Below are 14312 nucleotides of genomic sequence, written 5' to 3'. Positions count from 1 at the left end.
CGGAGGGCGGGGCTGGGCCCTGAGAAGGCGGAGGCGGGGCCCGCAGCCAGACTGGGCCAGGCGCAACTTTCGCCGCAGCTGGAGCACGCGGAGCTGCACCCTCCCAGCGGAGGACGCCGCGTGTGGAAGGAGAAGCGGCAAGAGAATTGGCACGGGGATGAGACGTGCACACCCAGTTTCCTAGGGAAAAATACCTGCCGACCTCTAGTAACAGCAGGAAACTCACGCAGCGGTGTCGTGTTGGGAGAGTTTCCACGGGGGTGGTGGGTCTGAGAGGCACACAGGGCTTTGATCGCAGGTAAGTCTGAGCCTGCTGGGTCCTGAAGGACAGGCGCACAGGGTGCAAACCTGGCAAAACAGTTTCTAATTATACTGATAAGTACCCTTTACGAGGCTCCTACCCCGATGGACACGGGGCTAAGTAAGCTCTTCTTCTTCATCATCATCTCCATTTTATAGTTGAAGAAACCGAGAATCAGAAAGCTAAATAAACTTGCTCAAGATCACAGTTGGAGATGACAGACAAATGGGATAGGGATGAGTATTTTATTGAACACCTACTATGTGCTAGTCACATAACTAAGACTCATATTAAATAACTTGCTCCAAAGATGTGCAGCTAGTAGGTGTTGGCTCCAAAATTCAAATGTGAATTTACCATTCTTTTTCCATTGCACCCTCCACGCTCCCCCCTCTCCCCCGCCCCACACACACTCGCAAAGGTTAGTAATCCGGTCACAGCTATACCTGTGGACGATCCTGGGTTTAGGCAGTTGCTACCTTAGCGTCTCTATCTCTGAGATAAAGGTAATAAGTACCCTGCCTCTCTCCTCACCTTCCCATAAAGGCATTGGGATTGCTATTAAGAGGCTGCATGTGAGGTTAAGAGTACAGGGTCTAGAGTTAGATTTTCAGGTTTCAAGTCATGGCTCTGCCAGTGAACCTGCTGAAGACCCAGCTGCAGGAAGGCCCCGTTGACTGTTAACTGGCTCTGCCAGTTACTGATGGGAGACTAGGCAAACCGCTTAACCTTTCTATGCCCCCATTTCCTTGTCTCTACCAAGAGAACAACTTATTTCATAAGGTGGTTGTGAGAACTAAAGAAATTAATTCTTAGTTTGAGTTCCTAGGAACTAGACTCAGGTAGACACTTGCATGCAGGAGGTTTACTGGGGAGAGTTATCAGAATTAAGGGGGAGTAAAGGAAGCAGGTCTGGGCAGAGGGAGCAGTTGAAGGCCATGCCATTTCAACAGAGACCCCAGCTGGTTCCAGGGAATGCCCTGAAGTTCAGCTGGCCCTTTGGAACTGTCCACTGAAGCAAGAGGACAAGGCCCTGGTAACCCCATAAAGACGATTCATTGCATACAGCTGCCCAAGAAGACAGCCTAATCTTAAGGCAGTGCCTTTTGTCGATCTATTCCTAGAGAGAGACTAACACCCTGGGAAATGATGGCCACAGTCCCCAACACGTGATCTGGGTGGCACAGCACAGCATCCGCGACAACATATAAGGTGCTTATATGACAGTGCTCAACATGTAGTCAGCACTCAATAAAATGTTATAATAGCTTTCAGTTTTACTTAATAGGGATACTGGGATTGCTAGCAATAAGGAAAAATAGTGAGTTTTTGGTGCCTCTTGGAATACAGTATAGGTTTTTATTTCATAAGAAGCATCTAAGAGTTGCTATTCCCCAGCAAGGCCTGCTCTATGTTCCTGGAAGTCAATGGTCAGAAAAGAGAAACAAGGGAAAGAGAAACAAGGTCAGAAAAGAGAAACCTAAGAGGGCTTGGTGAGAAGGTTGAGGAAAGGCAGTAAGGGAAGGAAAGGGAAAAAAACACAAAGGGAGAAGGGGAGACTGTGAGGTCGTGGTTGAGGTCTCTGGAGTAACAGAGGCCAAAATCAGAACACACTGCAGGGTCATTTGTCAATGCAGAGTTGCTGTTGAACCAGGGCCTGTAGAAGCTGACCCAGTTAGTCAAAACTTAAGCACTCTGCAGAGGTTTTTTGTTTCTGTTTTTTTCAGAGAGGTGATCTTGCTATGTTGTTCAGGCTGGTCTTGAACCCCTGGTTCCTGGGGTCAAGGGATCCTCCTGCCTCAGCCTCCCAAATAGCTGGGACTACAGGTACATACCACCTAACAGAGTTGTTACCCTTCCCAAACCTCTTGGTTAATTAGTGGAGAACAGAGGCAGGCACAGCAGCAGCTCCTTCCCGTGTGGCAAACACACCTGGTAGCAATAACTGAAGCATACCCTGAGAATGGCACTGTATGGCAACATATATGAATGTGTGCTCCAAGCTTGGGAATCCAGAGTAGCCAACTTGGAGATTCATTCCTTGTCTATGAGGAACTCCTGAGCCCCCAACCTGGCCCATGGAACACAAGCCATACAGGGAATGGAGGTCCTGAGTTTGGGCTGAATGAAGCTTGCCAGGTGGAAGCTGTTAAGGAAGGGTGCTAAATGGAAATGCTATACAAACTGCATGCCTTTTGCAAACAGTTGCAGTTCTCCTGCCCAGCCTGCTGCTTCTGGGCTATGAAGTTCTCCTATCCAGTCTGCTGATACTGGACTCTCTCCTCTGCATGTCAGCCCCCAGTAAAACCTAATGTCTTGTTTGCTGGCTCTCGGTCTCTTCTTTGGCCTCTTGAACCTGGTGCCATCCCCACTAGAGTCAATAGAGGTTTGGCACAACACTCTTTGCAGCACTATCTCAGATGCCAACATCCCACCTTCACCCCGTCTTGCCAGCCTAGGCTCTCGTTCTTCGTATCTCACATGTGCAAGGCTGGAATGGTTTGGGGCAGGAATTGGTAATGAGCAAGGGTTGGAAGCAGAGCTACGGGGTACAGACAATGGAAGGATGACTTTTTGAACATCTGTGTTTCTCTGGTGCCTTCATCCATCCCAGCCCCATCAGCAGGGCATTCTGCTGGAGGAGTTGGTCAGCCAGGTGAAGGTTGTTTGACCTGGTGCAGCTGAGGCCCCAAGGCATGCTTTTACCACACAGCTGGGATGTGGGTGTTGTCTGTGAGACATATTTCTCCATTTGACAAATATGAATTGATGGGTGGATCAAACCCAGTTTCACCCTCAGTAGCGCTGTGTTTGAATCAGCCTGTACATGGTCATGTGACAACAATAAAATAATTACTTGGAAATCTCAAACCTTTCCATCCTTTTTGCATCCCTGCAAGTAGCCAGAAGAAGTTTTTAATTTCCATTTTGCCTATACACAACAAAACTAAGAATACCTGAGGCACTCTTAGTTAAGTGTACTGGAACTGGAAATAGCTGGAAATTGGACCCTGTCTCCCAATTCCTGAGCTAGTACTTTCTCCTGCTCTGATAAAGAAAGCAAAATCAATGATGCCAGGAGTGGTGGCTCACACCTGTAATTCTAGCACTCTGGGAGGCTGAGGCAGGCAGATCACCTGAGTTCAGGAGTTCGAGACCAGCCTGGCCAACATGGCGAAACCCAGTCTCTACTAAAAATACAAAAACATACCCAGGCATGGTGTGGGTGCCTGTAATCCCAGCTACTTGGGAGGCTGAGGCAAGAGAATCACTTGAACCCAGGAGGTAGAGGTTTCAGTGAGCCGAGATCGCTCCATTGCAAAAGAAACAAAGGAATTGATGCACAGTGCACAGACCAGCAAATCTGAGAGCACAGAGCTCCCTACTCTAGATGAACGACCCTCTCCGAGTTCAATCTGCCTCTTTGTTGCCATGGTTACCTCTTCGGTTTCCAGGCAGAAACTTTTTGAAGTTTACAATTTATCCCAAATTCTCTTCCCAGCAGGTCGGTTCATATCTGCAGTTTCGGTAATGCAGGATGACTCGACAGTTGCTGTAAATCCAGCAAGTTGAGCTCGCTTATGAATTGCACTGGCTTTGACAAAACCTGACCTCATTTTTGCCCAGCACTCCCAGAGCAGCTGTGATCTCTTTAATAGATGGCAGCATGGGGGCATGGCTCTGCACCCTGGGTCATCCGGGGTCAGCAGTCTGGGCAAAGCTGTGGTCAAGATTAAATGTCCCACAGCGTCCCAGCCATATTGCCTTTCATCTCCTTCAGCTCCCAGCCCCCAGCACTACCCTTTCCATGGAGGCAGAAGTCTAGGTGGGGATCTTTGTCTACTGAAAATGGTAAGGGGAAATGAGAACACTTCCCCCATTTTTCTGATCCAGCTCAGATGATCCCCACAGTGGTCTAGGTCCTCCAAATTCCATCATCAATCTACATATTTCTTATGTAGAAAGCAATCACATAAGAAAGCAATCACATACATATTTCTTATGAATTGACTATATTCCCAAGTTGGTGGGAAAACAATAGCTTTTAAGACTCTTCCCTGAATTCAAGGACCTTATGATCTAGCTAAAGAAACAGAACTGCATGGTGGGGAGCAGGGAAAATGAAAGGAAATTATTGTTTGTCACAGAAACAGATGTCAAGGGAAGAGGCTGATCAGAGAGGATTGACAGTATTGAAAAAGAAGTGATGGAGCCATGGTAGCCAGTGAGAAGCAGGAGAGGTAGAAGGAGGCATCAAAGTGAAAGAAACAGGAAAAGCTATTATCATTTGCAGGTACAGCAAAGGTGCAGAAAGACTAAGGAATTTATTAAATGCTGCAGAAGCACTTAGGGTTGTGGGACACAATTGGATGCCACTTTTAGATTTAAGAGCATATCCTGAGGCAGCTGAATGAGGAGGCAGTGATCACCTCCAGCAGAAGTGAAACAGGCAATCACTGGGGACATTTCCCCGCTGGTTCATGACAAAAACTTTGGGCACCCTTTCCTTCTTGACAGGAGAAGTTGACCAAGTTCAGCCTGGTTGTAGGAAATGACTTTTACTATGATTAATGATTACTGTTTAGGGTATTGGGTGCAGCTTGCTTTGCTGCTATATTAGTCCTCTCTAGTTTCTTCTTTTCCCTCCCTTCCCACTTCCCCCAAACCTAGACTTGGAGGATGATGTCTAGACTCCTCTGTAAAGCATCTAAGGCTCTAACCACTTGGTCTCACATCCTTTATACACCCTAAATTCCAGCCAAACTCAGCAATTGGCACGTTACCCTGGGCATCATGCTGCCTTATGCCCACAAACCCTTGAGCATAAAATTCTCTTGGCCTGAAGGTCCTTCCCCTTCCTGTACTACTCATTTTAAAAAATATATTTTTCAATAAACTGATTTTACTTATATATTGAGATATAATTTACACATAATAAAATGCACAAATCTTAAGAGTGCAATTGAACGAGTTTTGACAAATGTATACACCCATGTAACCAATATGTAACCAAGCTACGGCTTCCATCACTCCTCATGCCTGCTCCAGCAAATTTCTCCCCCAAACAGAGGTGACCACTAGTCTAAGTCCCAGAACCATACATTGGTGTTGACTCTTCTTGACTTTTCTACCTATTTTTGAGACCTAGCTCAACTGCCTTTTATTCTCTCATACCATCCCTAATTCCCCCTACATCCCCCGATCTGTAAGCAGAGTTGGCCAGGCCTCCTTTGAGCCATCCCTGTTGCCCTGTGCTCATAGAATCGATGTACAGTCTGTTTCCTCTGTGTGCTTCTGGAGGGCAGGGATTATTGCCTTGGTCATCTTTTTTATCTTCAGCCCCTATCACCATGCTCAGTTCTGCATATGTTCCATAAATGTTGGCTGGGTAGATGGCTTCTGTTTCAACACAAATAATAAAAGCTAACATTTATAGAACACTTACTATGTGCCAGGCTCTGTTCTGTGTGCTTTGACTTGAAGTATCTCTTTCAATGCTCACAATTACACTCATAAGATGAGTAATATATTTTCCCCATTTTACATTTGAGTAAACTCTGTTTACATTGAGTAAACAGAGATTGGTTAAATAACTTGCCTATGGCCACAAAGCTAGTAAGTGGTCGAGCTGGGTTTTGATTTCAGATAGTCCAACTCCAGGACCTGGGTTCCTAAGCAAACACTACATCGGCACGCCGTGTGGTGTTTTCTAGAACTCAGAATTGGCTTGCTATGAGAAGAATGAAGCACATCCTTGGGGAATCATGGCACAATGTTCCAGGTCATCCTTCTGTCTTCTGCAGTTTTGTTTCCTTGTATCCTCTTTCTTGCTCACTCCATTCCTCTCTCCCCATTCACATTTTTCCACTTCCTGTCTTTGCCCTTAGCTGTGATGTCATCACAGGCTCTGGATTTTTCTGCTGCTTCACTTCCCAGTCCCTTGTGTATGCAGTTCCCGAGTATGGCTGTGGAGAGTCCCTTTCTCTGCTCAAGTCCCTCAGTTAGCATGTGGGTTTTTATATCTTTTTTTCAGGAAAACTCAGCTCTGTGTTCCCCTGCCACACTTTCCAGCCCATGCTGTCCCATCTTCCTTTGCTCATGGAAAAGCCTGGTTCCCACCTGGGAGGGAGCCCATGGGCAGCTCCCAAAGTCTCTGGGATGTGTCAGAACCCAAGACCTTTGTTCCTCCCCACCCTCCTGAGAGTTGGGGGATGGTGCCTGGCCCTCTGAAGTTTATGCTTTCTTGGTTCTCACATGCTGGCTTGGCCCTTTCCAGGCCCATATCTTAGTGTTTTGTGGTCTGACACCCGTGAGCTTATCTGCCTGACTGTAAGGTCCACTTCACCCCACCCCATGACCCGACAGTCTACCTCCCTCCAGGCTCCTGACCTCTCCCTGCCTGCCAGCACCAAGCTTCCTCCACCTCTCCCCGTGCTCGCCAGCCCATGCTGTCTCCACTCTCGCCTGCAAACCCCTGCCCATCCCTGCCATTACCTTGCTGCATTCCCTAAAGTACCAAATAAGTCGGCAGTAATAAATGGGCCCATTTCACCTTAACACTTCCATTTCCGAAGTAAGAGAGTTACCTCAGAAGCCTGAGTTTCTAAATGTCTTCCTCTTTCCCACCATACCTCCTCCTGGCCTTCTTCACCTTTGTCACAAAAGTCATTTTTCTGAGAGCATCTCATTTCCATTCACTAAGACTTAGAAACAAGGCTTATTAGAATCTGCATTTCACTCATTCAATAATTTTCCAAGGCCCTGAGAAGCCAGTCAAAATGAAAGATTAGAGGGGGGGCAGTGGAAATGTGAGGACTGGGATTTGCAAATGACTGAAAGGCGATGTTTATATTTCCTGTCCCCTAGTCCTTTGCAAACTGAGGATGGAGCACTTTTTTATTTTAGAACTGGAAAGTCAGACAGGTACTATACCCCAGATGGTGCCTCTATCTCTAGAGGGAAATAAGCACCAGAAGAAATCTAACAGGTGCCACCCCTAATCTGGGAGTAGAGGAGGGATTCTGACCATAACTCCCCACACCATATTCTCTAACCAAGGCAACAGCCAGTGCTGATGTGTAACATCATGGGCAAGAGGAAAGCATTCTGCTCTTTGGCCTAACTGTTGTGTCAAGGGAAGAACAGGGATATAGAATAGGTAGGGAGGGAACATTGTTTTACTCTCAAATATTGTGTGTGTGTGTGTGTGTGTGTGTGTGTGTGCTTAGGGACAGGGAACTGAAAGACCTTCACAGAGGAGAACCTCTATGAGTGACCACCCACCCTCATTTCTTGGAAAACTCAACAATCAGACTACCTCTGTTTCCAAAGGCATTCAGTGTTCTCTCCTCCATTCCAGAGCTGCCTTTGAGATGTGGGTCCTTACTTGGACAGGTCTAAAATGGCCTCAGGGAGGTCTGGAGCCCCAAATCTTGGTGCCTAGTGCAGTGTCTGACACAATAGAGGCACTCATTAAATAAAGAGTGAATGAATCCCACTCCAAACATGGTGAATATCCTTGGAGATTAACTATCAACTCTGCCTCCCCCAGATCCTCCAGATTGCAGGCATACTCAGCTAAACTTCAGCCAGTCAACTTTCTGGAAATGGGTCCCAGGAGGGCTGAATTATACAGTGAAACTTATTACTCTGCAGCCCTCTTATGCTCCCCTCCCCCTGTGGCTTGAAGTCTTCCAGTGCAGAGCAAACTGGAGCAAAATCAGGGAAGGGTCAAGCAGACATCAGTGGCTCCAGAGCCCAGTGTGAGTCGGAAGCAAGACACCAAACACACATGGCACCTGTGCTGACTCTTCCTACCCCTCTGGCGGCCTTTAGTGTGAAAAGCCCCCAGCTTACTTCGCCTCCTTCCTCTTCCTCTCCTAGGTATTCCAGGGCAGCATGTACTAGGGAGAACCCAGCTGTGTCAGACAGTAAGACGATTTCAGCCAGCTTGGGAGGTTGATGTCTGGTCTTCCTCTAGGCCCTGTCTTAGAAAAAAGGAAACTACCATTTTAGGGCCCTCCAAGATCCAACACTGGGCTCCGGGCCTTACAGACGCCACCTGTACAGATAGGGAAATAGACATTGGTGGGTAAGAAATCTCCCCACATTGGTGGGTAAGGAATCTCCCCACGGGAGTGTCAGGCTGGAAACCCAGTTCTATTCACAAGGTCCATCCCCAGGGCTATTCAGTGCCTCGTCCCCACGTTCCCTAGCCTCTGAGCATTTCTCCCTCTGGACCTTGGCTGCTACTTCAGGCCTTTTCTCCTCCTTGTTCTAGTCAGAGATTTCTAAGTGCTTAGCCAGGCCACAGATGAGACATAAGGACCCCAGGAACAGCAAGCTCCAACATGTGAATACCCCACACACAGGCAGAGATGTCAGGTCAGAGGCATGGGAGGGGCTTTGTCATCTCCTGGGAGTTAAGGACCTACTTTCTGTGTGGTCCTTCCTCCTCCTTTAAGTCACCTTCCACGAGTCCCCATGTCAACAGGGAGAGTAGGGGGTGGGGTGGGGCAGTCTGGTGCAGGGGCACAGAAGAAAAGCCATCTTATAGGAAAGCAGGGGAGGCTCCACAAAAGCACCAACACTCGCTGTAATGCGGCAACAAGTTGGAAGGGATCGTGCCTCTCACAATGTGCTCACAACACCTGAGCAGAGGGAGAAACGTGGTGTGATGTGTGAGCAGCTGGGAGGCTGGGCTGGCAGAGTGGAGACGGGGGAGGAGGGTCGGAGAAAGCAATGGGAACAGGTGGTCCTTTCACAAGCTCCCAGGCCCTCAGCCCCTGACACAGCAGCTGTCCTAGAAACGGGCCCAGGTGGACAGAGCGAAAAACACAGCAGGGGGTGCATGATGTTTTTGCAGAGAAAGAAATGAGCTCTCCCTAATAGGCCCCACACATTTGAGCAGGGCGGCACACGTGGTGAGCTGTGTGACTGAGACTGGGTGAGCCACGCCTCCTCTGCCAGCCATCTAGCTGTAGTGCTGCTCCAAGTGTGACCACAAGGGAACTTTCTAGATCCAAGTCCCCAGGCGTCCCAAACACCCTGGCTGCAGTAAACACAATGACAGTCACTAACAATCAGTGTGTACCCTTCCTCTGTGCTCTACATTTATGGCTCTTATAGTCCTCATCTCATTTCATCCTCACAGTAACCTCTGAAGAAGCTCCTCTGACCATTGTTTTACAGATGGGGAAACTGAACATAGAGAGGTTAATGGAGGAAGGGACAGAAGGATGGCGCCGTGATTTGGTACTGGGTCATCTGACTGCAGTGTCCATGCAGTTAGCTACACATTCTGTAGACTTCCTCCATCCCCAGCTCCCACGTAGCAGGACAAGCCGCAGACAAAACCCCTCAGACACCGAGATAGTGAAGGGAGTGGCTTTAATCAGCTGGGAGCATTGGCAGGCTAGCGTCTTAAAATCCGAGCTCGTCAGGTGTTTAACTTCTGTCCCTTTTAAGGACTCACAACTCTAAGGCGGTCCATGTGAGAGGGTCGTGATCGATCGAGCAAGTCAGGGGGATGGACCTTGTGAATAGAACTGGGTTTCCAGCCTGGCACTCCCATTTACTAGGTGTGTCAACGTGGGGAGATTCCTTACCCACCAATGTCTGTTTCCCCATCTGTACAGGTGGTGTCTGTAAGGCCCGGAGCCCAGTGTTGGATCATGGAGGGCCCTAAAAATGGTAGTTTCCTTTTTCTAAGACAGGGCCTAAAGGAAGACCAGACATCAACCTCCCAAGCTGGCTGAAATTGTCCTACTATTCACAGCTGGGTTCTCTCTAGTACATGCTGCTCTGGAATACCGTGTAGCGGCTCCTCCTGCTACATGGGAGCTGGGGATGGAGGAAGTCTGCAGAATGCGTAGCTAACTGCATGGACACTGCAGTCAGATGACCCAGTACCAAATCACGGCGCCATTCTTCTGTCCCTTCCTCCATTAACCTCTCTATGTTCAGTTTCCCCATCTGTAAAACAATGGTCAGAGGACCTTCTTCAGAGGTTACTGTGAGGATTAAATGAGATGAGAACCGTAAAAGCCATAAATGTAGAGCACAGAGGAAGTGTGCACACTGACTGTTAGTGACTGTCATTGTGTTTACTGCAGGGGGTACGTGACAGGGGCTGTGAGCACCAGTGGTCAGAGGTGAAACAGAACAGAATGGGAGGTTTCACAATGTCCTTCCATACAATGTCTGGAATCTATAGATAACATAACCGGTTAGGTCAGGGGTGAATCTTTAACTACCAGGCTTAGATCAGGCAGGCCCAGGCCTGGTTTCGGATCTGGTTCCTAGGCGCCGGGCTACCTGCCTTTTGCTTTCCTTTCCTTTTTTGAGTATAAAACAATATAAAACAATATGAGAGGGTCTGTCTCTCTTCTCTCATTTCTCCAGTTTGAGTTTCTGATAAGTCTTTCCAAAGGAGACAATCAGAATATGCATCTATCTTTGTTATCTCTGTGAGCAGAGGGATGACTGAATAGAATGGGAGGCGCTGAGTGGTTCCCAGCTTGAAGGGGTCCAAGATATTTTCCTTTCACACTTTCCTTCTGGGTGTGGGGCAGGACCCTCTCTGGAACAAAGGTAGATCAGATCTTTTCTTTATGGTCAGTTTTTACACAGAAAGATGAAGAGAAAATTAGAGTAATAATTTTAGGTTTCATGACTGACTTTGGGAAAAGGGGTTCTGGTTTCTATGGCTGCCTTGGAGAAGGGGGATTCTAGTTCCTAGTTCCTATGGCTTGCCTTGTGGGAGAATGAGACTGAGACAGGAGGGCAAGAGGAGACCAGAGAAAAACTTTTGCTTCTGAAGCAGTATCTATATCTATCCATCTATCTACCTATCTATACTGGTTGAATCGAAGTGGTAGTCATTGTAACAATCTTTCATGCCTGAAAATCTGTACAACAAAAAGTTGGAGAAAAAGCTTTAAAGGCTGCCCGGTGACAATGTGGATTACCTCTTTCTCTGTTTCCCTAATATTGTGCATTTATCAACAACTTTATCACATTTCATTGTAATTATGTGCTAAGAAACTTTCTTCCATAAACTGTGTAAAAAAAGTACAGTAGCTGCCAGTAGCTGCACACAGTAGGCACTCAATAACTGTTTGCATGCCTGAATGTCCTCTCTTATGAGGCTGTACTTGAGAATTAATAAGCCACCAGAGTGGGAAGACACCAGAGTTTACCATACACTACCCCTTTGATGCTTCATTCTCCATAACACAGAAGCTTGTGAGCACAGGAAAGGCGCCGTGGCTGGGAGGAAAGACAATAAATGGCTATAGACTGAATGACAGCTCAGTTTAAAACTCAGGAGATCCAGCCTCTGTGACTGGTCATCTGATTAACTGGCTGTGTGACCATGTCCAATCACTAACCTCTCTGTGCCTCTATTTTCTCACTTGCAAACAGGGAGTAATAATGTCTCTTGACCAATAAGTGGAGAAAAGTGTTTTGAGGCCTGGTGCGGTGGCTCACGCCTGTAACCCTAGCACTTTGGGAAGCCGAGGCGGGCGGACTGCCTGAGCTCCGCAGTTCAAGACCAGCCTGGGCAACATGGTGAAACCCTGTCTCTACTAAAATCCAAAAAAAATGGCTGGGCGTGGTGGCGTGCGCCTGTAATCCCAGCTACTCCGGAGGCTGAGGCAGGAGAATCGATTGAACCGGGGAGGCGGAGGTCGCAGTGAGTCGAGATCGGGCCACTGCACTCCAGCCTCGCGCCACTACACTCCAGAGCGAGACTCAAAAAAAAAAAAGGAAAGTATTTAAAAAGTGCTTAAGTGCTCTGAAAAGTCTGAGATGTTATGCAAATAGTGCGGCATTATCCTTATTTTTATTATTAAAATGAGCGAGACGTTGCCCTGACCGGCGAAGAATGACTCACTCAGTTTTGGGGGAGGGGGCGGAGGAGTGGGAGGAGAGGGGCCACGCTTGTTTTCTCCGAGGGATGGGAATTTCCACCCAGCTGGAAGTAATAAGCGCCCGAGGCTTGGGCCTCACTGTCTCCACCCCCGCTTTCCCTTTCCTCTGACCAAGTGACAACTGCTCGGAAACAGACAGGACAGGGAATCTTAAAATAGAGCAGCAAATATTCGCGGCTCGCCGCCCCAGGCTGGGTGGCGCCATCAGCAGCTTGCGCAGGACACACAAGTCGGTTTACGCGCCGCAGCCCTCGGCCCCGGAAGAGCTGCGGCCGTGGAGCAGTGAACGCCTGCCTGCCCGGGAAAAGCAGTCACCAGGAACGCGGCGTTTTGGTCGGCTGCCCATCGCCAGCCTTGTCCGCGCGAGATGCTCTGCTCCGAAGCTCCCGTGAGCTCCGCGGCCTGCGACTCCGGAAGGCGCAGCTCTTCCAGGAAGCAGCGGCGGCCCCACGGGCTCTCTCGGGCTGCGGAGAAAGGGCGGGAGGCCGCGGGGCTCTCCAGGACTCAGTGGTTTCGGAGAAACTCGACTTCCCAGGCTCGGAGGGCCAGTTTGGGATTGTTACAGAACAAAACGTGGGCTGCATAAAGTGCTCCGAAGTGGAGCATCACCTTGAAGACTGGGCCCTTGGCTCCGTGACCCAGCAGACCCGAAATTCCAATCTGGCAAACTTTCAGCCTGACCCTAGGGAAAGGATCGCTCCCGGACTGTGGGGGTGGAGGTGATGGGACAAAGATCTTAAAATCCTGAAAAACAACCGTTATTTTCAACTGAATTTCTGCTAAGTGCATTCATTCATAAACACTACGTGCCTGGCGCTCTTCACGTGTATTAACTGGTTTAATTCCCACAACTCTAAGTAGGGGCTGTTAATCTCACAAAGGCAGAGCCACCATTCAAAGCCAGGCAGTCTGGCTCCAGCCTCTGTGGGCTTAACCGCTACCCGCCGCCAAGCAGCTCCTAGGAGCCTGGCAGGGAGAGGCATGGTGAGAACAGCAGATGAGGTCCCTCAAGTAGCTTGCATTCTGGAAGTGAAGAAAGATCGTGAACAAGTTTCAAATTGATAAAATAATTGTCAGTGGAGATTCATGCCATAAAGGAAGTGAGTAAAAAAGAACTACTTTCAGTAAGATGGTTTGGGATGAAGTTTCTGTTCATAAGGGCAGAAATGGACTCTCTGACTTAAAGAGAAAAAACTATGTTAAGAGTTTGGGGTAACCCACGGAATTATCAGGATGTCTCAGAATACAGACAAGAACAAAGGGAGGTTCGGCAGCCAAAAGTCCCTCCGCTAAACCACTTTGATGAGGACAAAACAGGTGCTACTGCTGAAAGCTAGACACCACATCCTACTCCACAACCAACGCTGGAACTCCCCAGACACCCCGCTGGTTCTGCCGCCCCTAAGCCGGATGCGGCAGCCACCGCTGACCCTACAGCATATTCTTTACCACCCCATTTCTTTGCATTGCATCACCACCTCCTGAGTGTGCCTAATCGGCACCCCGCTGCTTCTGATGCAAAATTCCAAGCTGTACTGGGCAAACGCGCAGCCTCTGGCACCATTCCCAGTGCTGCTGAGCATGCAGACCTGAGCACAGTGGAGGGGGAGGGCTTGGTGGGGAGGGGGTCTTACAATTCATCCACTCTATTGAAGACCCCTCAAACACACACGACCCAGTTTGGCCGGTGCAGCCTTTTCTCTCCCCTCCCGATAGCATTTCAGCCTCTCTTCCAATAAAAAATAGTAGCTACTAATTTTGAGTGCCTGTTTATATGCAAATGTACCACAGAAGTAAGCCTTCATTTCTGAGGCTATCCCTTGCAAGGTAGTTAATTACTCTCCCCATTTTCAAATGCAGAATCTAAAGGCTTAGAGAGGTTAGGAATCTTGTTCAGGTTCTCTGGAGTAAGAAGAGGTGGAGCCCAAATTTGAACTCAGGTTTGTAATGCTCTGGGGACCGCACACTCCCTCCTAAGGAGAAAGGCAAAAAAATTATCAGCACAGAAGGAATCTCTGCTCCAAAATCCCAATTATGACACGTGGGGAGAGGGGACACTCCATCTGAATTCATGA

General features: G+C 48.4%; 1 protein-coding gene across 1 annotated transcript; it reads left to right on the top strand.

The window, feature by feature from the left end:
* The first annotated feature begins 4516 nt into the window (after nt 1-4516).
* Nucleotides 4517-13993, top strand: LOC140710170 (uncharacterized). The gene is made up of 4 exons (XM_073011405.1): nt 4517-4542; nt 6190-6302; nt 6579-6832; nt 12397-13993. Exons 1-4 carry the CDS (start codon nt 4517-4519, stop codon nt 12958-12960), a joined length of 957 nt encoding a protein of 318 aa, XP_072867506.1. The 3' UTR covers nt 12961-13993.
* The last annotated feature ends 319 nt before the right edge of the window (nt 13994-14312 follow it).

Source organism: Chlorocebus sabaeus, chromosome 25 (genome assembly GCF_047675955.1).
Source record: "Chlorocebus sabaeus isolate Y175 chromosome 25, mChlSab1.0.hap1, whole genome shotgun sequence".
In the NCBI taxonomy this organism is placed as follows: domain Eukaryota; kingdom Metazoa; phylum Chordata; class Mammalia; order Primates; family Cercopithecidae; genus Chlorocebus; species Chlorocebus sabaeus.
Note: the sequence above shows the minus strand (reverse complement) of the source record. Positions and strands in the feature narration are given on the sequence as shown.

What these genes read in the sequence shown, in the direction of transcription:
- LOC140710170 (XM_073011405.1), top strand. Translation starts at nt 4,517, where the DNA reads ATGGTAGCCAGTGAGAAGCAGGAGAG. An exon ending in TTCTCTGCTCAAGTCCCTCA is followed by an intron (nt 6,303 to 6,578) that starts GTTAGCATGTGG and finishes GGCCCTTTCCAG; the next exon opens with GCCCATATCTTAGTGTTTTG. An exon ending in AAGTACCAAATAAGTCGGCA is followed by an intron (nt 6,833 to 12,396) that starts GTAATAAATGGG and finishes ATCTTAAAATAG; the next exon opens with AGCAGCAAATATTCGCGGCT.